Source organism: Triticum aestivum, chromosome 7D, assembly GCF_018294505.1.
Source record: "Triticum aestivum cultivar Chinese Spring chromosome 7D, IWGSC CS RefSeq v2.1, whole genome shotgun sequence".
Lineage (NCBI taxonomy): Eukaryota > Viridiplantae > Streptophyta > Magnoliopsida > Poales > Poaceae > Triticum > Triticum aestivum.
Window position 1 is genome coordinate 613,695,377 of NC_057814.1, and position 26,213 is coordinate 613,721,589.

General features: G+C 40.8%; 2 protein-coding genes across 8 annotated transcripts; both read right to left on the minus strand.

Moving 5' to 3' along the window:
• Positions 1 to 1,178: 1,178 nt before the first annotated feature.
• LOC123169893 (isoleucine--tRNA ligase, cytoplasmic) lies at positions 1,179 to 14,081 on the minus strand. The gene is made up of 27 exons (XM_044587751.1): positions 13,429 to 14,081; positions 12,751 to 12,816; positions 12,521 to 12,664; positions 11,482 to 11,678; positions 10,746 to 10,908; positions 9,973 to 10,086; positions 9,514 to 9,611; positions 8,857 to 8,935; positions 8,149 to 8,307; positions 7,911 to 8,000; positions 7,151 to 7,284; positions 6,207 to 6,366; positions 5,956 to 6,039; positions 5,590 to 5,802; positions 5,380 to 5,505; positions 5,004 to 5,141; positions 4,491 to 4,594; positions 3,965 to 4,028; positions 3,715 to 3,803; positions 3,503 to 3,644; positions 2,986 to 3,049; positions 2,845 to 2,912; positions 2,494 to 2,613; positions 2,345 to 2,410; positions 1,820 to 1,925; positions 1,594 to 1,685; positions 1,179 to 1,511 (listed from the first exon to the last, which is right to left on the minus strand). The coding sequence occupies exons 1-27, from the start codon at positions 13,960 to 13,962 to the stop codon at positions 1,410 to 1,412; spliced, it is 3,516 nt and encodes a 1,171-aa protein (XP_044443686.1). The 5' UTR covers positions 13,963 to 14,081; the 3' UTR covers positions 1,179 to 1,409.
• Positions 14,082 to 17,250: 3,169 nt separating this feature from the next.
• Positions 17,251 to 25,693, minus strand: LOC123166357 (protein MIS12 homolog). 7 transcript variants are annotated; one of them, XM_044584146.1, is made up of 11 exons: positions 25,344 to 25,693; positions 25,169 to 25,246; positions 22,030 to 22,071; positions 21,523 to 21,754; positions 21,185 to 21,314; positions 21,024 to 21,087; positions 19,910 to 20,029; positions 18,768 to 18,860; positions 18,549 to 18,687; positions 17,935 to 18,069; positions 17,251 to 17,834 (listed from the first exon to the last, which is right to left on the minus strand). In XM_044584146.1, exons 5-11 carry the CDS (start codon positions 21,307 to 21,309, stop codon positions 17,767 to 17,769), a joined length of 744 nt encoding a protein of 247 aa, XP_044440081.1. In that variant the 5' UTR covers positions 21,310 to 21,314; positions 21,523 to 21,754; positions 22,030 to 22,071; positions 25,169 to 25,246; positions 25,344 to 25,693; the 3' UTR covers positions 17,251 to 17,766. The 7 variants fall into 7 exon arrangements, with proteins under 7 accessions (XP_044440081.1, XP_044440083.1, XP_044440082.1 ...); XM_044584148.1 differs by lacking the exon at positions 22,030 to 22,071; XM_044584147.1 differs by lacking the exon at positions 21,523 to 21,754.
• Positions 25,694 to 26,213: the final 520 nt, after the last annotated feature.

Here is a 26,213-nt window from a genome sequence, read left to right on the forward strand (position 1 = left end):
CAACCAACAGAGAAGGCGGCGGCTGGATCCGTTTGATCTAGTCTCCGACAGAGAAGGCGGCGGTCCGTGCACAAGAAGCTGGATGGAGTTCTTCGAACAGATCTGGGTGAAAACCTGCTCTTGGCTATATGCCAAAGCCGGCGATGGCGGCGTTCTACAACGTCGTTCCCTTCTTGAAGGCATCGCAGTGGAGAAGTTCTAGACTACTATCTGCTACCTTCGGGGGAAACCCTAGATCGATAGATCAGAAGACGGCGGCGCGATTGTGTCGTTTCCCCCTTGGGGGCGTCTTTCTTGGAGGTGTACGCGGGCTCGAGGGACCAGTGGACGACGTCTTTGGTGGAGCGGTGCTTCATCATACACATGGATGGTGACAGATCTCGATGGCATGACGCCCTGGAGATTAAGTCTGATGTGCGATGATGGACTCGCGCAAGAGGTCGACGTTGTCTGGTGTGGTGGTGGCGTCGGCGGCAACTAGACCGGGCAAGGCCGATACCCGGCAGGCGTCCTGGGTAAGGAGCACGCCGGACTGGCGGGTGCCCATACCCGGTCGGCGTCTTGCTTGGGACCTCAGGCCTTAGATGTTAGGTCTGACTGCAAGGTCTGTTTGGTATTAGGCCTAGGCTATCAGCGCCCCTTCGTCAATTGAATAGGTGTAGCGACAATTGTTGCTTAAACGGTGGCTTTAGTCTTGCTGTTGTATGACTTTGTAAAGTCTTGTGAGAATAATTAATAAAGTGGCCGCATGCATCGCCTTTTCTAAAAAAAGAAGAGATAACCAACAGCATCTGACAATCAAATTTTGACAATCCCAATCGGAGGCTCCTCTTCTCACTCTTCCTGATATCATTAGTCCGCAAAGAATGTAAAGCCAGGCACCAAATTACTTTACTATATTGTCTGCCATCTCTTGTTGATGAATTTGGCCTTACTATCTAATCCCTCTTTTTTAAAATACAAGGTGTACTAGTTTGTTTAGAAATCAAATGTTTTCATGCCTGCACAAGTTTGTAGCAAAATATATTATAATCTACAAAACTAAATATAAAATATAAATAAAATTGTTATTATCTGCAATGATAATTTTCCTCTATAAACTTGGTCAAAGTTCAAGAAATTTGACTTTAGAACTCGACATCAGCCCACTGAATTTAAGTACAAACAAAGCGCAATACTTGTGGCAAGCTGCTATTTGCAATGTGTACACTAACACGAGCACACTGTAATACTTCATACACATGAGTCTCTGAATACACAATTGACAATTCCCTTTCCCTTCGATCCTTGGCAGCACATTTAAGTAAATACATTGCTTTTGTGAGGCACAAACAGAATCAGCCTGATTAGAATGAATTGCGGTTGAAAATGACAAAACTACTCAAAACTGGGATGCTCGGAGACAAGAATCAAGAGCGGTTAGCCTGGTAAAAATCGCCAGCGCTAAGGAAAACATGCTTCCCTAGCTGCAGATCAATTGGGGGATAGCCTTCGATGCACCTGACCGTAATCTGCAAGAACAAAGTCAAAACATATAATAAGAGTCAAATGATACACATCATCAACGTCGTTTCAGCGCTGTAGATTCCCTACCTTGCCATTTCCAGTCTGGAATTCGTTCTTCAATCTGGAAATGGACCTTGACAGCAAATACACTCTTAACGCCTCAACGTGGTCACTGTTGCCTGTTCCATTCAAAGTCAGACATACACATCACTCGCATGACTTCTCGGACAATGCCATGGTATGAAACACCAAAAAATACCAAGTACTCCCTTTAAAACTGCACCCTTGAAAAGAAACAGGGGTATTTATTTACCTGAGGCATAGGAAAGGAGATCAGCTGCGAGCACAGGCATGCATCTTGCAATGTAGATGACAAATGACATGTCATGTACAGTATGAGACTCCTCGCAGATAACGACCTGCAAACCCCACAATGACATTGCAATGGAAAGCGTTACAGCCATTATAAATTACTCCAGCACCAAGGTGCTTACTATTTTCAGCAAGCCAGTTTGTACATGTATTGGAAAGTTACAAAATAAATGATAAAAAATGACAATGTAAACCGAGACTCCAGGATAGGATCAAAACGTAACAGCACAAACACTGCCCAGCTGCTTATGCTCTCAAAGTTGGCAAACAATCCAACCTCTGGTTAAGTTTGGTGTTTATTATGATGTGAAACTTAATATTTAATTAGGCCAATTACCAGAGTCTGGTAAAGAAAAAAGTATTGAGTAAACGTATTAAAGATTTAAAGTGATTGACTTGGATGTGCAATTTAAATTGATTTGATGATGACTGATATAGGTTTTAAAGGTTGAAAAACCAAGCTCACCATATCTGATGTTGCCGCTGCCTTTGGAACTAGCGAATTACCAAGCACGTCCCTAATATACTGATCCTGCACACAATAATAATAGCTTTCGTGAAAAAAATGTTCCAGGCTCTGAAACAAGAAACTTTATTTGAAACAATTTGACAGACCTGTGACTGCAAAATTTCTTCAAGTGTATTGCTGTTGTCTACAGACTCGTAGTACACATCAATTAAGTCTGTGGGTTCAAGCTGAGCAGTCTTCCGTAATTTCTGGATTCTGTTTACAACCTGAAAAGGGTTGCTCATGAATTAGGAGACCAGACTGTTGACTGCTAGTGAATTTCCAGCTTGATGTGTGTCAGACAAAATTAGTGAATTTTCAGGCATCTAGAAAATGAACCTATGCGACAGCAGACAGCAAACATCTATTGTAAATTGCAATAGACCAAAGACCGACACAATCTGTGTGAAACACAAACCCAAGAACACCAATCCTATACAAAGGAGAAAAAAGACTACCTCTCGAGCCACTCCAGCTTCAATCAATGATTGATCAGCTCTGAGATCCAAAATGACCAACACATCACCTATAAAAACAAGATATCGATGTTATCCATAGTAACAAAACTATTAGAATGAAGTGACATATTTATGACGTACCATCTCCCGCGGCATCAATTTCCTTCTCTGATACATCCACAGGACGCTTGAACTGTCGGACCACCTAAAGATACAAAGTTAAGCAGGTAAATTTCGGACATGGTGAAAAGTGATGCAGTGAGTTCAGTGCCAAAACTAAAGTTTAACTTCATGAAGGGTAATGACTCATGAGCTTATGATAATTAAGAAGAAACGCCATGTACTCCCTCCGTCCCAAAATTCTTGTCTTAGATTTGTCTAGATACGGATGTACCTAATACTAAAACGTGACTTGATACATCCGTATTTAGACAAATCTAAGGCGAGAATTTTGGGACAGAGGGAGTATTATCTTGGCATTCAAGTAATTAGTAATCTTATTTCGCATCTTACTAAATACAAAATTCAACCAACACAAGTTTGAGGAAAATTTAACTACACAATATCACAGATGTACTGAAACTTTTCAATTCTCATCTGCTAGGAATAAATCACGTCTTGAAAATGATGACCTGAGACTGGGAGCATGTAATATTACCTTAATATCATCTAGCGTAAGGCAATGACCAAGGAACAAAATCTCTCCGCTTTGCTCAAAGGCTAAGATTTGCTCCTGGGTCATTTTCTTCACTTCATTTGATACTTTGCCCATGTCCTTTCCTAGTCTTTTACCTAGCACACTGAGAAAACAAAAGGTCCTGAGCAATGTGTAAAAATGGCAACAATTCTTGTGCATTTAGGAATACATACCTAAAATTGGGTTCTGCCCGCAGAGAAGCATACTTCATGGGATCATTACATGGAGTCACAGTCTTAACATTCATCTCCTCCATGACATACTACACAGTAGAAAGTATATTGTTTCAGCACTAAACACTAACACTGAGCAAAGAGAGACTACACGTAATGAAAACTAAGCAAGTATTCAAGGCAGTTACATAATTTCAGAACGAAAAAGGATTACAGGTATATCTCTGAGTTTTTGGCTTTATGAACAAACCTCTTTCAGTTTTCCAGTGATGTCTTCAAGAAATTCACTGTCAGGGTGAACAACCACCATCTCCCTGAGATTTTAAATTGGTTAAGCAACAATAGTACGATGCCAAACAGAACATGTTTTTTAGAATACATATTGAATAATTAACTGAATTGCAACTTGGACCATCTGATACTGACACATACACTATTCTTCAAGTTGCTATATTACCAATGCTATGACAACTACCACAGGTATTCTTTGGCTTGGAAATACAAGGGATTCAAAAACACAACTAAAACTGCACATGCTATGACAACTACCACATCCAAAAAGATTACATAGACTTATATTGTTAAGAAGACGAAAAGCTAATACCAAAATATGCACACAAGGAAAAAAAATCCTTGAAATTATCTTTTATCATTACATTGCAGCAATCTGCAGGAAAGTGCAGATGGCATAATACAATGCCAACAACCTAACCTAAATGTCCCTACATAAAAACAGTTGCAGAAAATTAAATCATGCAAATTGAGTCAAGACATACTTCAGTGGTGTTTTGAGAGCTTTGCTGTGCCGTTCCCGAATATTGCGCGCAAGATCAATGATGGTCATCATCCTAGTTACACTTCGCTCAACACGCTCATCTCTCTGATCATGTAGGGAAACAAACAGAAAATGAGCTTAAGTAACTCTGATATAAGAAAACAAAGTACTTTCCCCATGTCTAGTTATAGGGCATATTTTGGTAGAGCACATAGAATAAGAACCCTCCAGTACCCTTTAAATATGATATGAGCTGTGCATGCAATGAATAGAGCTTGGGACATGCAGTGTGCAAATGAGAGAGAGAGATGACGAGAGAGTTGTTGAGACATCTATGCTCTATGCATGTTGTAGGACAGTGAGAGAGAGCATTAGAGGGTGATATGGGCAAATAAAGCTTTATAGCTTCGTTGGTCCTTGTGTTCACCTTATATAGTGAAAAATACAGAAGGAAACTACATGCAGTGTAAAAAGAGTTGGAAGGAGTGAAGACTGTTTGGTGAGAAAATTTTACCTCCCCGGTTGTGGAAGGGAAACTGCAAAAATGAATGCTCTGCTCTGATTTACTTGACGCTTTCCGCAGATTTTGGTAAAGAACTTCAGTAAAGAAGGGCGTAAATGGAGCCATCGCCACACAAGTTGTTACAAGTGCCTACAGAATTCATGGTTAAGATGCCTTAGAGAACCGTAGAGAAAAACAGCAAAAGGTGCAGTAATCAGCAGGAACAAAATCATCAGAACACCATCTGCAGACTAGTCAGTAGAACACCTTAAGAGGTTTTAATATATGAATACGGCACTGAAGGATAAAAATTCCACCACTACATCAACAATTTGCAATAGTCTACCAAAAAGCAGTCAAAACTGTATATTGCTAGATATTTACTTACATGGTAAAGAGTTGAAAGAGAAATTTTGCAGTCTTCTTCTCCAGTGCGTCCTTTTAACCGTTTGCGGTTGAAGCGCACATATATATTGGTAAGATTGTCAATGTATTTTACCAAATATGGCACAACCTGAAGGGATAAACTAGCTATCAAATTTGGCCATAGCATGGTTAGATGAAAACATGACCAAGTAAAATATCCAGAAAAAACTACCGTGTAAAGCCGATATGCATCCATCTCCTGATGAACAAAGCTAACCAGACTTTCAGTTGCAGAATGTATCCAGTGATCTAATACATTGGATGACTTCCGAAGTGAAGCTTGATCAATTGGAGAAAATGCAGTCAAACCCTCAACTTCAAGCCTCTTCGCGTTTTGGACAAGAAATCTATAAGCATTATACCACGGGAGGAAGACATCTTTCACCTGAAAAAATCAAAATATGTTAAGCGACACAATATACTCTTCATAAAGAAACCATATAACTGGAGGATATGATAAATTGACATAATCTACATGCAGACCAGTAGCCTGAAAATATTCATATAATGGAGCCTAACATATTGAAAAGACACTTACAACACCAAAAACACCAATCCTTTTAAATCGTAGAGACTCCGCACGTACAACTGGAGAATTCACCAAATACAGTCTTAAAGCATCCTGCAAAAAAGGAAATTATAACTCAGACAAATTACACAATCACAAGCCTTGAGAGCTCCAAATGCATGTAGGTTCAGACAAAACAGTGATACTGTACACACTAAAGCATCAGTTATATAAGTGAAAACTGAGAAGCAACCATTGACTTTCAAAGAGACACCACTTACCGCTCCGTATTCATCAATGACTTCCATAGGTGAAGGGTAATTCTGTTTACTCTTGCTCATTTTCTTCCCATCCTCTGCCAAAACAAGACCATTGCATATAAGATTCTTAAAAGCAGGCTTCCCAAATAATGCCGTTGATAACACCATCAAAGTATAAAACCTGCAGGATGAAGTCAAAACATGAATGAGGGTGAGATGATAACATGAATGAGTAGCACATGAAGAAAAATATACTACTACTCAATTAATTTGAGACTTACCCTTATAAGTGCATATTTAAAGTAACATATTAATATGCATTTTAGACCAATGGAAACGAAGTTTCTACCATTATAAGTATAAGGAACTGTGTACTCATTTTGCCCATCAAAACCTCAAAAAGGAAAGGTAGTGACAATTGTAAGAGCACGGCAGTATTTGATAAGTGAAGCCAGATTATTGTTACAACTTCACCAAGTGCAACATGAAATAACACAAGTACTGAACTTTTTCCCCAAAAAAGAACGATGCCAAAAGGAGATTGAGCAAAGGGGGAAAAAAGGGTATCCGAGATGATGCCAATGGACATAATTCATGTTAATCTTAGTCATATTTTTGGAATAACAGCTCTGTCTTCTGTGCAGAATATCAGGGTTTTAAGCCAAGTATTGTAAAGAACTAGCCACAATATTTAGCTCTTTTTTTTTGCGGTGCTGCGTATTTTGTTGGATTGGGGGGCTAGGTATGGCTATGCTGTGCATTTTTTGGGCTGGTCTTCAAATTTTATCTTTGCCAAATTAATCTGAATATTCCATGTTGTTTTGATGCCCAAACAAGATATTGATCACATGAGTGGTGAACATAAGGACTGGAATGAATATTAAAGGCCCTTAAAAATCTTATTCATTAGCAAGAACATGGTAACAATAACTGTAAATCAAAAGATTCTGAAGGGAGTAACAAACCATCCACGTGTTTGATCCAAGCCCTCAGCCACAAAGTTGCCAGGGAAATTCTTCTCAAATAGTTCACGATTCTCAAATGGATAATGAATGTAGGCATATGGCATGGACCCACTCTCAAACCAGCAGTCAAAAACCTGAAGACATCACAACCGTTGCTGAATGAGAACCAGTAAAAATGAAATCATTGATATGCAGTCCCAAACATTCACATATATGACAGTTGACAAGTAAACTCATAATCTTGGAATGAATAAGCAGCAATAGAAAATAATCTTAAGAAATGCAATAGAATATTTAGCAACAATAATAAAATAAAAATCTGTAAAATGTGTTGTGTGAGGGTTCTCACCTAGACATTCCAAAGATATTACTTAATCAAGTCTAAGAAGGTAATCCCATTCCTTGACTGACATATATAATTTATTTTCAAACCCATAAGTTAACATATTATAGTACAGAAATATTAATTAGCATCTAGATGACCTTGAATCTACAATCCATGATCCGCCTTTGTCTCATTCCCTTTTCCCTACAAATCCAGCCTCCCTCTCTCCCTGATACTTCCTCCTAAGCCTCTATTTCTTAATTATACGAGTAAGGACAGAGTTTGACCAAGTTTCTACTGAAACAGGTAGAACAAAGTAGGAGTACAACATAAATGTATACGATCAGAAGGTAGGAAAAAGGTACTATGTGTCAATATAAAAGAATATGTACTGTATAACTGAGGCATCCTTATTGTGGGTCGAAATGAACTTACATCCTCAACGCGCTTGAGAACCCCAAACTCTGGTCCTCTGCTAGAAGGAATTGTAATATCATCAACATGGTGGCGGTGAAGATCGTTAACCTGAGCACACACAAAAATAAGAATGCTTCCAGGAAGTTCGCTATTGTTTCAATTTTTCAATTAAAACAGAACGAAATCAAAAGAATATTATATTCAGCCACAAATAGCGCAAACATTGAAATCTATCTTGCACAGTAGAGATATTAACCTTGACGCCAGATAATCTTTCAAGTTTCTCAATGGAATCCATAACTACAATTTCTTCACCGTCTTGGCTGATCCACACTGGAAGTGGAGTACCCCAGAATCTACTTCTGCTAACAGCCCAGTCCCTAGCACCTTCTAGCCAGTTATGGAATCTCTTTTCCTGCACACATTCATTGTTAGCAAAGAATTATTGGTCAAACATACTGTACCACATCATCTTTCATCTTTCATAACTATAGCATGACCTTTCAACCAAATTGGCCTTTCCAAGCAGTTTCATAACATTCAACTAAATTGTATACAAATATTTAGTGCAAATACTGGAAACAAGGACTGGCATCAAACTCTGTTCAACCAAATGAAATAAATTTCAAAAGTCACATCACTTACAAAATTTTAGTTTATTTGGTAGAACTAATGAGGGTCAGAGGGTACCCTGAGGGTCATAAATTTGCATCTGTGATCAAATACACGAGGGTAGGGAACAGAAATTGTTATAGCGACAATGCGTGCATTGATGGAACAACCAAGAGAGCTGCAGGTACATATCCAAATGGATATTTAAGCAAATTGGTGGAAAGTGTCAAATTTAGCGGTCATCCCACATGTATGTTAGTATACATGATCAAGTGGCTAAGAAGGGTACATCCATACGACATCTCCGTAACCTGACAGCACTGTCACAGGCTAGAAACGGTAACACACCTACCTTGACATAATCTGGAACCCAGTAGGTCTCCTTGTTGCATTCTAGTAACTGATCCCTGATCTTTTCAACCTTGATAAACCTACAGAAAATCTCTATCAAACCTATACTCAATAAATATGAGTAACGCAATTGGGAAACTGTAATGGGCGCAAAAGCGGAGGAACACAGCTAACAAAAGGTGAACACAGAAGATTCAACAGAAAGCATATCATGTAATGATGAAGTCAGATTTCATAAAGGGATTGCTCCATGTGGTAAGAAGAACGTAAAAAATGGATTCAGGTATCAGGTGTACTTTAGAAAGGAAAGACAAAGCCTTAGGTGCTAACTTAAAAGCAGGCAGAACAATGAATGTGCGCATTGTGGAATTCACATATAGAGGAAAATAAATTTAGTCAGATCACAATCAAATTTATTCACATCTCACAGAAGAAACTTCAGAAAACAACCCATGATTTGTAGCAAATATAGGCTCATATATACACACATTTGAGGTGAGTTCCCCCGTAACAATCTGAATTCTAAGACAAAATAAAAGGCTGCCCCTCCCCAAATAGCATGCGTTTGTTGTGGTGTGTTAGCTCACGTACAACAGAAGTTATCACCAGTCAGCACATGGACAAAATAATTTGCACAGTAGTAATAGAAGATGTTTACCAGCTTGGAACAGCCCGGTAAATAAGAGGAGTACCCGAGCGCCAACAATACGGATAAGAGTGCTCAATGCTCCCTTTGCTAACAAGTCTTCCTTTATCCTGTTCATGTAGATTATCAATTCTAGGGCCAATATAAACTATCCAACTTAGAAGATTGAGATGCTCATGCTATACGCCTGATTGAGATGCTCATGCCATACGCCTGATTTCCTTTTGCTTGGATCTCTTAGAAGGTTATCCCAAAGAGAAATATGATAATACATCAAGAATGCACAAGCTTATAAGATTGTAAAATACTACTGTCCAAAACTTTATAGTGATTATTAATGTCTTGTGCAACTAGATTAGAACCCAACTCCAAAATCTGTATGGTAGTTGCCAGTAATGTTGAGCAAGCAACTAAATGCAGATGTGTTATTAACAGCTAAGATGCCCATTGAACACTAGAAAAACAACTTACCTTAACAGCGTTGATGATATCCTTGTCAGCCTCTTTGACATGTCGCCCTTTGAACTGAGATATCTTCTCAATGAAGTGACCATCATCATCAACAGCGACAACAAGTCCACTAGCCTGGACGGAAGCAGACAACATCAGACAGAAAACAAAGAACATTCAAGCAAGTCCTGATCACAACAGAATAGATGTGAAAGATGCATGTAACTTTGAATGCTTTTGGTTAAAAAAGCAACACATGACATTGCGATCTAGAAAACTACATTGATCAAACAAATAGTACAAGTGTTAAAAGGCAACCCCTTCAAAAGATCGTTAACTAGGCATAACAGGCTGCAAAACTACATGGTAGAAGACATGCAATAAACAGTGGGGGCACATCATAGAAGAATAAGATAGATGAATCAGATGACACTATTAAATGCTTGGGAGAACACATAACAATGTTCTTCAAGACAAACTATGGACACTGAGAAATATTGCATTATACACTACCCAATAATTTCGGCATACCAAACAAGTACTCCATCCGTTCACTATTATAAGATGTTTTGGATATTTTAATATGGACTACATGCGGACTGAAGTGATTGAACAAACACACTAAGATGTGCCTATATACATCCGATTCAGAAAAAAGTTAGAACGTCTCATAATAAATAGCGAACGGACGGAGCAGTTCACATGGTCTACTATTTTCTTTCAGCCCCCAAGGCCTTAGCAACACAGCATGTTAATTACACAATACTTAAATAATATCAGACAACTATTCCAACCTCAATTATCCCAGCACTAAGGCAAACGCGATGATCATCTTCACCAAATGCAGGAGCACAATGGACAACACCGGTTCCACTATCATCAGTCACATAGTTATCGGCAATCACCCTAAAGGCAGTGTCTTGAAGCTCCAAGAAAAAATCAAACAGAGGAGTGTATCTGCGACAAGAGAAAACTACAGTAAAGACATAGAAAATCTCTAGATAGGCTATGAAATTCTTGATTAGTGACAATAGGAAGGAAAAAAATTGTCGGCCAGTTGCAAAATTCCTAATAGACTGGAAGCTGAACACAATGTATCTGTGGACTAGTCAACCAAACCCATATAGCAAAATGAAGAACTTTCTAAAGATTAAACTTGAAAATCCAAAAATAAAGTGGTGTGGATTGTTTAGCTCTGCCAAATATTAGCACTGAAGTCTGACAAGAACAACATGTGGTTAACAACATGTGACTACCTAAGGAGCATCGTTAAGTATTATCTCCGTTCCGAATTATAAGATGTTTTGGATATTTCAATATGGACTACTACAGACTGAAACGAGTAAACAAACACACTAAAACGCGTCTATATACATCCGATTCAGAAAAAAGTTTGAACATCTTATAATTCAGAACGGAGAAAGTAGCTACAAATACCTCCAGGTATAAAAAGCGATAATGTAAAAGTACTTTCCTAATATTACCGATAAACAAATCCCATGGCTAAGACAGAAATAGAAGATAACTCACTTTAGGCCTACTAGGCTTGAGCCAGGAATCTTTGCCAATAATTCATATGATTCAGTATCCAAACCACCCTGGACAGCTTCAGCATTGCTTCCCTTAGAAGGTGCTTGTTTCTTTCCAGAAGCTTTGGCTTTAACTGGCAACTGCCCGAGCCTACTTTCTGCAACGATGTATACTGTTCCATTTGACCTGTCCTTGACCTGGCAACACAGTATGCATCCTCAAAACAGAAACAAAAAGCATAGCGCAAGTAGAGAAGAGCCTCAAAAACAGAATTCTCTTGTGCACAATGACTTAAAAGTGATCTGCATACATGGTAACATGGAGCAAAATAGACAGGCAGTATGACAAATATCCCTTTCATTTGCAGCAAACTAGATACAGTTATCACAAAAGGAGATTAATTATATCAATATCACTGTCTAAATACAACATGGAGCAAATTAGATACAGACTGAAACTGCAGCAAACTAGAAGAGTTAAATAGCCTTTGTGTACGAACATTAGGAAAATGTGCAATTGGCATTGCTGGAAGGTATATGCTTCTCAACAATGATACTGAGATACATGAGGCATTAGCAAGAATTGGCAAGGAGATATCTAATTTTGTTTTTGGAAGTTGCGGCGATATCCAGTTATCCACTATATAAAGACAATAATAGCATGCATTGCACATGCAAGAGCATTGCAGAGACAGAGAACAAGGCATAGCAATTTAAGAATAAGATAAAGTGAATACTTGTTATCTACCATACATTACATAATATATGAAAGCAGCTGATTGACAAGCTCATGTTAGCCTATTATGCCATAGTTTAGATGAACATCCCAGGTTAATAGCTTGAGGTTGTTTGAGTTAGAAAATTTCTCGGTGTCTTCAGTTTTTCATTGCATTTCCTAATTTGTTTTCGGTACAGCTCTGTCCCTTGCACAACAAGGTTTTCAAGTGTGGACTACTGTTAACAGTCAGGAAACTCGACAACAGTCGGTAGCATTACAAATATGAAGAAAAAAATACCCAGAAAAACAGAGGAGCGCTAACCTTGGCATACACAAGATTGGCATTGACACACAATGCTAGGTTGCTTGGGAGTGTCCAAGGTGTTGTAGTCCATGCAACGAGAGCCGCATTGTCCGCATCACCGATGACAGGGAAAGACACCATCACTGCTGGGTCTGGGACAGTCTATGACATGATTAAAGAGATGGTTACTACAAGCTGCGACACCAGAACATGAGCTAAACCAGGAACAAAGTCAATTAATTACTCACCCTATAGTCCAGGCCTGCCTCGAAGTTTGATAGTGCAGTTTTGCAACCTGTGCTGTAAGGCATCACCTGGAACAAGAACAAGAGTTCAGGACGATTTGAATTTCAAGGGATTCCTTACAATCAGAACCAAATAAAGAGAAAAAAATCTAATCACCAACACTACTTGTTCCTTCCATTTTTCCTCTTTTGGAAAGAAGCGAGAGGCAAGTTCTACAGAAACAACACTTGCTTCGCAGAAGAGGCAACTTCAACGCAACAAATACATTCACATCAATGCACAATTTAATCCGTTAGTGACACCCCGCCCCAAAGGCCCAAACACACACAACCCCCGACTCATCAGTCACCGCACAAGAGATAGAACATTTGCTATGCAGTTACAGTTCTATGTCATCCGAACAGCATTAATCTTCTTACTGACACAACAGAAATTGCAATGTCAATCATAACAGTTGACGTTTGCAGTGTGGTTCCAATTTCAGACATAGATATCCCCAAATTGAAAGCAAATCAGACAATTAGATGCGGCTGCACAGTTCTGAACATTACGAAATTTCCATTTCCATGGAGCCCAAGCTTGTTCATACCACACCCTGGAGTCTGGACTTGGAACTATGCAAAGGAAGGACAGATTCGAAAACTAACAAGGGGCGAGTGAGTGAGTGAGCGAGGCTCTACCTTGAAGCCCTTGTAGACGAGGTCCTTGTCCCAGAGCTGGCCGAAGACCCACCAGACGCTCTCCATGAAGTTGATGTCCATGGTCTTGTAGTCGGCCTTGAAGTCGATCCACCTGCCGGTGCGCGTGACGACGGCCTCCCACTCGGCGACGTACTTGGTGACGATGCCGCGGCAGGTCTCGTTGTACTTGCCGATGCCGAGGTCGAGCACCTGCTGGCGGTTGGTGATGCCGAGGAGCTTGTCGATCTCGAACTCGACGGGGAGGCCGTGGCAGTCCCACCCGAAGCGCCGCATCACGTGGCGCCCCCGCATCGACTGGTGCCGGGTCACCACGTCCTTGATGGTGCCGGCCAGGATGTGGCCGTAGTGGGGCAGGCCGGTCGCGAAGGGCGGCCCGTCGTAGAAGATGAACTCCTCCCCGCCCTCCGTGCGGCGGAGCTGCTCGTGGAAGGCGTCGAGCTTGGACCACAGCTCGAGGACGCGCTGCTCCTCCAACGGGAAGGAGAAGTCCTTCCCCTCGCACACGTCCTCCATGGCGGCGGCGGCGGCCTCCGCGCCGGCTCCGTCGGTGGGGGGGCGCGGGGCTAGGGTTTGGGGCGACGCGGCGGTGGCGGCGGCGGCGGGAGGGGGGGATGGGTGGAGCTTTGGACTTGGGGGAGAGGGGAAGAAGGGTTTAGAGGTGGGGTTCACGTGCCGCGCGCGTGCCTCTTGCCATCGTCCGGAGTCCGGAGGAAATTTTCAGTTTGGTCCCTCGTTGAGGAGGAGTGGAGTGCAAGTCACGGAATACCCAGTTTGTAGTAGTACTATAGTACCATTCCTTCTTCTTCTCACGAAAAAAAAAAGTTTTTACCGTTGCCACAGGCTTTGAGTTGTTTATTTAGAGGACTTTCTTAATTTCCCTCTTGTTTACGTCGCAATCAAATTTCAATTTCAATTTAACTTGGGCATGGAGCTTGACGCCCAAGTAACCACCCACCGCCGTAGCGCCAACGATAACACTATATTTGTGCTACGCTATTATCCACTAGCCCGCCCTTGCATCCCTATCAATAGATAACCCAAGTCATGGAGCTTGACGCCCAAGCAACCATGGTGAGTATATTTGATTGTTGACGGAGCTATGAGACTAGGCGGTGTACATTGGTCACACTCAGTCAGCTGCTTCAATCCGACCATAAGGAGCATACAAAGGATTGTGAGCAAGGAAAAATTTGAACGCCAACTGTGTAGACGGGGTGCCAAAGGTAATGTGAAATCGCCGTGTTGGTTGAATTGAAAACCTTCGTATTTTTTATTTTTTTATTTTGCGGGAGAAAACCTTCGTATTTGACATGATGTCACGAGGAGGCGCAGACCTGCGGGCTTTAACTAGGCGTTAAGGTGAAGAGTGAGATCGGGGTCAAATTTGAGATGAAACATGAATGCCATTCAATAAGAAAAATACATCTTCTTATGAGGAGGATACAACAACACTTAATATTATTATTATTTACTATTGAAATCTAAAATGACACATTTTTCCTTTTTCCTCTGCCACATAAGCATACTTTCTTTTATTCTTTTTTGCCAAATGATACAGCTTTTGATAAAGAAAACATATCTAAGTAGCTTCTATACCGTCGGGGTAGAGTACAATATTGTTTTTTAGGAAAAATCATCATAGCAAAAGTTATTACTTGGATAAAACAGCCACATCAACCGTGAGTACAACAACAAGAAAATTTGGGAGGACTTGCCTTTTCTCCTCTTTCATCAAATACTCGGTATTGTTTGGGGAAGGTTTTGGGTCCTTACATTTTTGTGGGTAAGAAAATGCATCTTATGGAAAAATAACCCTTTGAGAGAAAATTGTGTCTATGTAAGCGGTGAACATCATTAGATTTTTTTAGTGCGTGAACATCATTAGATTGAATGGCACCACCACCTGCGCTTGCTACGCACGAAGCGTTCCTTTTACCTAGCGGCAGCTAGGGTTTACAACTCCCCTGCAAGCACCACCAGAGAGCCCGTGGATTTGCCCCCCCCCCCCCTTCTGCCTGTCGCTCCAGCGGCCGGTGGCGGCGAGGAGAATCCTGGTGCCTCTTTTCTGTCTAGTAGTTTAGGTAATGGCATTTAGTCCTCGCAGGGCAGCGTTTGGGCGGATGGCGGCGTTTCTTCATCGAGTTGATCTTCAGGGTTTCGATCCTCTTCGAGTTCGTCCATCTAGACGGAATCGACAGAGCTACAAAAACATGAATACTTCACAAACGGATCTTCAGGAATATATTTATTTTTATGCACTTTCAATGCATTTTTTTACGGGAAACACTTTTAATGCTTACTGAGGGTTCTGCTAGAAGAAAGGCTACAAAAATACCATAGAAGATACCATCTATTTCAAGGTTGACACGAATGGAAAAGAAGAACAAAAAGGCATGAGCTACGTCCTTTAGCATGTTGTTGATAAAATTAGATTTCAAAAAACTGAACATGGTATCTCCCTGATGGCCATCGTAGATGGCAAAGAGACAAGTTAATGATAATTTTTGAACTTATACCTTGCTGCAAGGTAGTCTTCCATGTCGTAGTCAGATCTTCTTTCAGTTAAGTGAAATCCATGTGTTACTTTGTTTCTTATTTTCGAAATAGGCTTCCGCCCAATAAAGCAACCACCACGCCCATACAACAAGGCTAAGTGCAACATAGGGAACATACTAGTCTGCCGGGGCATCATCACAAACATGCCCAAAGAAGCATAAAAGAAATAATCCATGTGTAATGTGTTGCTTTGTTGGTTGACAACTTGTTTCCTCTTGTTCCAGTATCAGAAGATGATGGATTAAGACATGTTGCGGTCTTTTGCATGGGTAAATGAATAAGACCAGATAATATCCACACAATTGTCTTAATAAAGAATTATAATAGTTAAATATTGATCGAGTAAAAAATAATTTCTGGACCAAAAGTGCCATGAATAATCGGGATATCTACTGCATTCTTAACTATTAACTTACCCATAGAAGATCATGATCATGTTATGTCCTTTTCTTAAAAGGTAGCCACAAAAACTATAAATGACATGGTTGAGAAAAATCATTTTGTGGCTTTAAAAAATACCAAAATAGTAAGGAGATCTCAATAGTAAGAGTCGCGTTGACAATACAAAATTTTGACCTTCTTTGTCTTTCTTGTAAGTGAGAATAACCATGTGCTACTCGAGCTGTTGCTGGAGGTGGTGGCATCATCGGCTCTTTGGCGAGGTATTGGGGCAATATGTCATTCGGTGATGGTTACTATTATGGGTTCTTCGGCGAGGTATTGGGGCAATATGTCATTCGGTGATGGTTATTGTTATGGGCATGGGCTCTCGGGGCGCAATATACGCCGTCACCGGCACTCTTGGAGATGTCTTATTTGAGTCTGGCTGGTTCCGCTGTTCACTCGGTGATTCTTAGGCGCTATGGTTGACCCAGCCTGAGGTGAAGACAGGGTCATGCTGTCTTGGTGTTGGTTGTGACGCGATCCTTGATCTTTGAGTCTTACTACCTCCTTGCCATTTTGTGTCTTGAGGTTCGACTAGGCGAGTTGTTTTGTCATTCCAGCTGTGGTGTTGCGTGTTGTATGCCGAAAGGCGTTGTATGGCCCGCTTGGCTCTTCTTCAATGATACTGGTGCACCCTTTCCATGGTGTATCCTTGAAAAAGAAAAGACACCTCCTCCGTTCCTAAATACATGACGCTTTGGCACTTCAAAAAACGTCATATATTTAGGAACACAGGGAGTAGTAAGAAAGCAGCTCCAAGAAAAGCACGTGAATCTACAGCAGCACAAAACGCGACAATGGTTGAACCACGACGAAAGCCCAGCTCAAATGAGCATTGGATTTTATTTTATTTTTGCAACAAAAAGTTGTGCTCAACAGTGTTAGTAACCCTATAGTGGCCTTGCAGAATTCTGGAGGCCTGCCGTATCTGTGGCAGGAAGAAGCCAGTTCCCGAGGGTATTGTCGACGGTAAGCACAAGCACCAGGGTGTTACCCAGTTGAAGTTATAGAGGAACGAGCGGCCTGTTGCTGAAGAAAGAGCTTGGTCTTCGTGTGCTCAACTCCTGCTGGGTCAATTGGTTGCAGATGTAGCTTCTGCTAATCATACAAGTTAGAATACGCCGGGGGCCCTCCCTCAGTATATGCTCTATTTTTCATTGATGCACCTATGACAAGACAGTCTTGCCATCAAACAAGTATTGCCTATGTTTATGACTCTGCTGATCATGCATGCATACATGTACATGCAGGTCTTCTGAAAAATCTGCAGTTCAGGTAGCTAGCGAGAGGATAGCTTGACGAGATTCACAACACAAGTTACTCCTGCCGCAAGCCTTTCACGGCCGCGTTCACCTCTTGAATGTCCTCGGTGCTAGGACTAGAACCTGTTTTGTGAAACAGAGAGGTGAGAGAAAAGTGTGTGGCATAGATACATACATATACAAAAAAGGAATAGATCCAGAGGAAAATGACGGTGTAACCCACCCTTACCCGGCGCTAAACGCTTCTGGTCTCTAAGACAATCGACGTTCCAAACATTTTGACCCACCATGGCCTCAACCTTTTTCCTTTTCATAACCTTCATTTTCTGGTGCAATTTCGGTATTGCCTTCACAATAGCTGCATGTTCAGGACAGTTGAATAGGCATACATTCTGAACCAAACCAGAGATAACTGAGCAAAACTAGTACTTCTCGAGTAGTAATCTAGCAGCACTATCCAGACAAAATTTTGAGACAGGGAAGAAAATTGACACCCTTCACTAATCATCTCAACTGGTGAGTATCCAAATAAATAATTCAACAAAGTGAAAGTTCTGATTATTTTGAGAAAAAAATAACTATCTAATCATCTTATTTAATGGATGTAAGCTTGTGATATTCAGAAAGCAAAATAAACCAAAACTTTGGCATGCCATCAATGTTGAAGTCAAAACTACAACCTGAGAGTACTAATACAATATTGGTGAGCAAAAAAAGCGTAATTTGGATATGCAGAACAAAGCTGCTGAACCTTGGAAGTTTACATCTAATTGTGCATAATTTTCTTTGCTTTTTTCCCTTTGCTTGAGGTATTCATTACTGAATCTATTGGCATACCTTCAATATTATCCTGAATAGATTTGTCTTCATACAACTTCAGTACTTCAGTGATAGAGGAATTAAGGCTACTCTTGTATGTAGCTTGCCTTTCCAAAGAAGTAATTTCTCTTTGAAGTTCTTCAGATTCCGTGTTAGCCTAATTAAACAACGCCAGAGTTTGTTAGATTAAGTGTAGATATCATTATCAAGCTAATTCTTTGTGAGTAAGGTACTTACATCTGCCAGTTTTTTTCTCAAAAAATTAAGTTCTGCATCCAGTTCCGAATCAGAATTCCCATCTTTATGCAACACCATTGAAGAAGAATTATCCTGATGAAAAATAATAATATAATTATACTGATTTACATGCCTACTGCTTTTTGAAAATGCAGGTTGTAAAGTAAATATAAATAATGCATGGTTTCAGTGAACCAAATGTGTGTAAAGCCGTAAACGTATGATTTACTGAGTACCTTATTGCAAACAAGCTTTGGGGCCAGTTCTTTTGGGGTTATGGCTGGCTGCGGAAATAAGCTACCCTCTCACTAGCTTATTCAAGAAGCCCAACCAATTTATTTATTTATTTTAGAAGCCTACTAAGTAATGGTTAACTAATAGGCTTCTAAAATAAAATTTTAGGTGGGGCTTCTAAAATAAGCTGGGGAAGGGCCAGCTTATTTCCACAGCCAGCCATAAGCCCCCCAAAAAATGGCCCTTGACCTTAAGCTTAATTAAATGTTTCACACTGATTCCATTTACTAGACATAAGAACTGAACTGCGGATGGTTATGACTTAGTCACTTAGTTAATATTAAACTTCTGTTTCCCTATAAACAGTTTAGTAAAATTAAACTTAGTTAATATTGAACTGAGAATCAGAAGGTCTTGCTGATATTAATATTTATTATATTACTTCCTAGTTGACATAGCGTACACCATTGGCACTTAGAAAAACTGCAATTGAATAATGTCAGGAGCTAAGACATAGATAAATTAAAGCTCAAGCTTTCATAGTTGAGACAAAGCCTGAAAGTCAGAAATGATGGAATGCTAATCAATATAGAGTAGAGACCAGAACTCAAATTCTCTAATTAGCTTACAAAGTAGTTCAAGCTTGACTGGTATTAACTGTGCATAACTTTTATCTTGAAAGGTTTCCTTGTCAATTGCTGAGTAAACTGAATTAAATACTTTTCACAAAAGGGTGAATCAGTATAAGATAGGGCATCAGTTTCTACATTATGAACCCCCAGGACAAAAAGTATCTGAAGCAATAATCTATAGTGAATCATGAATTGTGTGGATCAAAGTGTTGTGTGGGTCAAATTGGCAATTCTGGATTGAAAATAATAATAATTACTTTGAGATAAGAGACATACATCTTCAGGCGCCACAAATCCTTCAGGTACAGTTAAACATTTCCGAAGGCAATACATCTCCCAATTGTTCATTCTTTTGTTCAATACATCCGTTACCAAGTTGCAAATTGCATTTACTCCCTAAGACAAAAATCATCACGAAGTTCACATTTCAGAAGTTTCCAGCAGAAGTTTTGACCCAAAAAAATACAGAACATTTAATCATATGTGTTACAAAAGGCCTTTAGCAAAAGAGAGAACTCAATGGCATATAAATATTACATAAGAAAAATAAATCAGGTTTTAAATATCTTAAAGCATGCTATAGGTAATCCAGATGAATTATAGCCTTATAGGTCGAACCTAAGTTATTATGAGAATTTTCTAACTGTCTCAAACTTCCATTCGGTAATCATTTTACATTCATAATTATAATGCCTTATATCAAATGTGTTACAAAGAATATCTCATTCCTGGCACAATGAAGTACCAAGACACAGTTTGCAGCAGAAGAATTAATATCCATTTGCTACAGAAAGGGATCACCAAACATGCAAATATAAGAGCCATATACCCTACACATGAAAGACACATCTACTTAGGCAGTTAAGGCAACATCGCTGCATCAATTTCCTTTGGAATGGTATACTCCAACATAATAAACCTATCTATACATGGCAGATACAGTTTAGTTTCCTCCACTGTGGAAGTACAAGGAAAACAAACTCATCTTGACCTGAGTGATAGCAAGTTGAGATCAAACACACTTGATCTATTAGCACTTGGGCATATTTATACAGGTTACAGAGAGGCACTTGGCCACGATGCCAGTCGTGGGCTAGCCACGATCAGGAGAGGAGGAACATGCGTGTTGACTAGGAAAACTACACACATACACTGGCCGTATACTGCAGTCAGTATTCTAACAGTGAGCAAGCCACTGAGGCCGTTTAGTTCAGATTCAAACCTAACAATTTCCCTGTGTAATCACTGAGTAGATGACGTAACATTATTAGCATGTAAAAAGTAACTACTCTGGCCAGGTGACCATTTAGAATCTGGTAGTGCCCTGAATGCTCCAAAATTCCAAAGGATGGTTCAGTTATATTGGATCCTGATGTTGGAAAAAACCTACCCGTTCCAGCTCCTCGGCCTTATTGGTCGCTGTGGCGGCGCCGACGGCCGCGGGGGCGCCTTCCCTGTAGAATGACAGCGAAGGGGCAAAGTTAACAAAACCAGTAGGCAGCAAAGGGGGGAAAGTGAGCTGGTGTTACGGAGAGGGATCCGAGGCGTAACTGGAGGCAGTACTCGAAAGCCTGGAAGCGGACATCGTCGACCATGTTGAGGACCTCATTGATGAAGATCTGAGGGCTCAGCCCCAGCGCCGCCTCCACCATCGAGGTCTCGTCCTCCCCTTCCATACCTCCTGCCACCCACACATGAATCAAGAAGAAACAAAGGTAAACCCCAGGTACAGGAGGAATTTCACTAATTGCTATTAAGTTCGTTGGAGTTTGATTATAACTACAAAGTTGATTTTTTCTTGACAAAACATGACAAGGGACTAGATTGTGAGAGATAATTAGTGCTAGGGAAAAAGAAGATTCCCATATACACAGGTCGTATACACGTACATGCCTGGTGATCGGCCATAGCTACCTACATCGCTCCACGCCTCCACCCAAACAGCAGCCGCACCTCATCAGGTGGCGCCTCTTCAACCCTAGGCGATCAACTCATCATCCGTTGTGGCGCCAGCAAGTCAGGTCACCAGCAAATCCTCATGTTGAGGCGAACGTTCGTAGTACTCTCTCGATTTAAGTAGTACTCTCGTCCGTAGCAGCATGCTAGCATGATGAATCTAATCTGCTTAGAATATTTTGTTAGGATGCAAAATAGTCCACAGGCCATAGCTAGTGTATTCTTCCAGCAAGTAATTATAGGATTTGGATTCATGCAACATCTTGCGTACGTATGCATGCCCTTGGAAGATTACAGCTAAAAAAAGCAACGACTGGACATGCTGAATATTTTTTTTTAGAAGACCGGACATGTTGAATATTAGTATGAAGGCGACTGAGTTGGAGGACAAGAATATTTGCGCCTCTACTAGCAGAAAGAAAGGAAGTACGACGTCTCACGCTGGGTGGCTGAAAGAGCAACAATCCTTGTTGAACATGCACCTAAAATAAGAGAGTGAACAATGAGAACAAATGGCAAGAAGAACAGATTGTAATGAAAAATAAATAACAATTGCCAACAGTAAGAAATGTACCTCATCCATAACAAATTGTGGTACTGTTGTAGGTAGTCCTGCACCTTAGGCTCTTCGGTTGTTACAAGATTCATATGATGACTTCTTATATGCCTTAGCAGCAGGTCACATGCTGACTAAAATTTCACCATGGAATTCCTTAACTACAATTCCCATAAGATGCCTAAAACATTATGTTCTTTTGGCATCAGGAAAAACATTGTTCACTGCATTTTTCTAACCCCTTGCAAGCATCTGTGCATATAGCCAACACAGGAAGATCACCTATTGGCTTCTTTAGTTGTCTCATGAACCAAGTCCAGTTTTCTTCTGTTTCAGCATTGAAAAAACTAAAAGCTACAAGAAACATCCAATTATGTCCATCTAAAGTTGTAACCGCAGCGAGGTGCCCATTCCACTTGCCATTCAAATGAGCCGGGTCTATACTTATGTATGATCTACACCCATTCAAAAATCCATCCATGCAAGGCTTAAATGCAATGCACAACTTGTCAAAAAACATATTGCCGTTATAATTGGCTTTTTAGATTAGTTGAGTTTATACTTAGTAGCGATCTCTATTACACTTCCCGGTGATCTCAACTCAACTTCAGCTTTGAAGTTATGAAGCAATCAAAAGCTCTCTTCCCAGCTCCCATATAGATCAACAATAGCTCATTGCCGACCTTTAAACACAGTGTGATATGTAATCGTGGCATTATAGTCGCTCTGAAGCTTCTTTTGTAGGGAGATGGCACTTATATTTGATCTATATGGGAGCTGAGAAGAGAGCTTTTTCGATTGCTTCATAACTTCAAAGCTGAAATTGAGTTGAGATCACCAGGAAGTGTTGTAGAGAGAAGAGCACCACAAGTATAAACTCGACTCATCTAAAAAACCAATTATAGACGATAATATGCTTTGTCACAAGTTGTTCATTGCATTTAAGCCTTGCATAGATAGATTTTTGAATGGGTGTAGATCATACATAAGTATAGACTCGACTCATTTGAATGGCAAGTGGAATTGGCATCTCGCTGCGGTTACAGCTTTAGATGGACATAATTGGATGTTTCATGTAGCTTTTAGTTTTTTTAATGCTGAAACAGAAGAAATTTGGACTTGGTTCATGAGACAAACAAGAAGGCAATAGGTGATTTTCCTGTGTTAGCTGTATGCACAGATGCTTCAAGGGGTTGGAAAAAATGCAGTGAAGAATGTTTTTCTTGATGCCAAGCAAAGAGAATGTTTTACGGCACCTTATGGGAAATGCAGTTAAGAAATTCCGTGGTGAAAACTTTTCCCCCATGTGGCCAGCTGCTAAGGCACATAAGAAGTCGACATAGGATTATCATATGAACCTTGTAATAACCGAAGAGCCTAAGGTGCATGACTACCTACAACAGTACCACAATTTGTTATGGATAAGGTACATTTCTTACTGTTGTCAATTGTTTATTTATTTTCCATCACAAGCTATTTTTCTTGCCATTTGATCTCATTGTCCACTCTCTTAATTTAGGTGCACGTTCAACAAGGATATCAAGGTGGACTACATACACAATAATCTTGCAGAATGTTTTAATAGTTGGGTCAGGGAGATTAAGGATTTGCCAATCATCCAACTTTGTAACAAGCTGAGAGAGATGGTTATGGAGCTCTTTAGGAAGAGGAGAAGGATTGGAGAGTGTTTGAAAGGTAAAAATTCTGCCAGGCCTCATTAAACAATTAAACGATAGGACTAGAGGATTAGGCCATCTCTAAAGGGATTGGGGTCCAAGGTCACTGATACAGAGAAAGATCCCACTATAAGGCATGTAGTCAAAGGTACTTGCACACGAATGTACTTGCATGGAGTGGCAACATAAAAACAAGCCATGTCCATATGCATTAGTTGTTCTAACTGCACCGTCTAATGTCAAACTGGAGGACTTTTGTACAATTACTACTCCATGAAAAAATTCAGGGCTGCATATCAAGGGGAAATAGAACCACTCAGAGAGAAGACTCAGTGGCTGCAGTGGATCCAGGTTTTGTTCTGCAAGCAACACTACCAAAGCAGGTGCAGGAAGGCATAGGAACCTAAGGATAAAGGCTGCTCTTGAGGGGGTTCAGGTAATAAACCTAAGGTAGGTTGAAAGAACATATGCAAAAAATGCCATGAACTTGGGCATAGGGAAGCTGGATGTCCTTACAATGGGGCAAAGAAGAGGTGCAATCACTTATCCAACTTCTGCAAAATATGTATGTCCTTTCAACCTTGTGCAAATAAGTGTGTGGTTGATGTGATAGGAAAACTAGTAAAAATGAGGCTCCATGGGAAGCTCCAAGTAGTCCTCACCTGTCACAAGAAGGTACATTACCTACTTGCTTTCTTATTTCAATGTTTTATGATATAATTTCTTTTTCCAAGGAAACTGCATTATCCCCTGGGCCGGTTACAAGGAGCCAAACTGGAATGTCCCCTGCGAAGACTCCATCCAAATCTCCCGCAAAGTCAATGACAAAACCTCCCAAAAAGCTCACGCCGGAGAGGAAGAAACTCAATCTGTGATATTTGTTTCATTCATTGGAGAGAGTTATTTTGTGATGCTATCATTTGTAACTTCTTTTCTATTAGGTTTGTGGCATTTGAAGTTATTTTTCTAATAGTTATGTGAGATGTGAACTCACCTCAACAAGTAGATGGTAAAGCATAAACTACTTATTATGTCTTTTTCTCAATGCAACACTCGGGATGACACTTGAAACTAGTACAATTTTGTCATTTTGAGATATTCATCATGTGTTTGAATAATTATTGTGTGTGATCTGTGTGTATGTGGGCATCTTCTTCTTTTCCCCCAGCACTGATCATCTCTCATAATCTAGTCCCTGGTTAATGTTTTGTCAAGAAAAAGTCAACTAATAAAACTCCAACGAACTAATAACAGAGTCAAATTCCTCCAGGTTCAGTTAAGCGTCGATGACTGGCAAGAGCGCAAAGTGCAGGTAACAACAGTGTGGGGGCAGGAGCAAAACCAAACCTCCTCCTCTGGAGCCTGCTTGTTGGGCCCGAAGATTTATCTCAGGTTTTCGAATGCCTCCTCCAGGTGTAAGTTCTCCTGCAGCAGAGAGGGGGCAGCAAGAGCTTCACAAACAGAGTAGCAAGAGCAGCACGGACTCCAAATCGAACCGAATCGAGAGGGATAGAAGGGGGACCTTGTTGACGGGCGCCATCGCGTGGACGCTAGGGTCGGAGCGGACGAGCGGGAGCGAGCTCTCTCCTCACGCGGAAGAGCGGCGTCGGCCAGAGAAAGGAAGCAGTGGCCGCCGCCTCCTCCACTCCTGGCGCGCGAGCGACCGGGGAGAAGCGGCCGGCCTCCTTCGCGTGACGACGGCGCGGATCCTGAAGCTCCGTGGCGGATCTGGCCGCCGCCTGACCTGCTGCTGTGGGGGAGAGGGCCGAGCCCGGAGCGAGGTCGCTGGTATGTGGGGACGGCGGCGGCGGCGATGTGGGACTCGGGAGACGAAGGAGGGTGGAGAGGAAGAAATAGAGCGGGGTTGGGCTGGGCTGGGGTTGGCTGGTTCGGCGGGTCTCCTCATTTTTCATTTGAATCTTTGGAGCGCCAAAAGGGGACCTCCGACTGGGCCGACCCATGACCGCCAGCGAACGTCTGTAGCTCCAAAAAAATTTGACATTGCGGGGAATAGATCCAGAGATCTCGTGCTGCCGACCACGAGCCACAACCAGTTTTTTTTTGAGACAAAGCCACAACCAGTTGAGCTAGAGAGATTTTCTGATTAGCCAGTAGCATCAACCTTTAAGAACCAATAGGCAGCGCAGATCCGAATTATTTTCGGAACTTTGAAAGCATAATTTGTGAATTTTTTTAACAAACTGATGTTTTTTTTCGAAATAATGAATTCTTTTCTGAAGATGGGAAGATTTTTCCAAATTCCAAACGAAAATTGTGCAAACGCGAACATTTTTAAAACTCCCCACCAAAATTTGAAAACATGAACACTTTTTTGAAAGTTTTGAATTTTTTTAAGAGGGAACATATTTTGAAACACAAAAAAATGAAAATA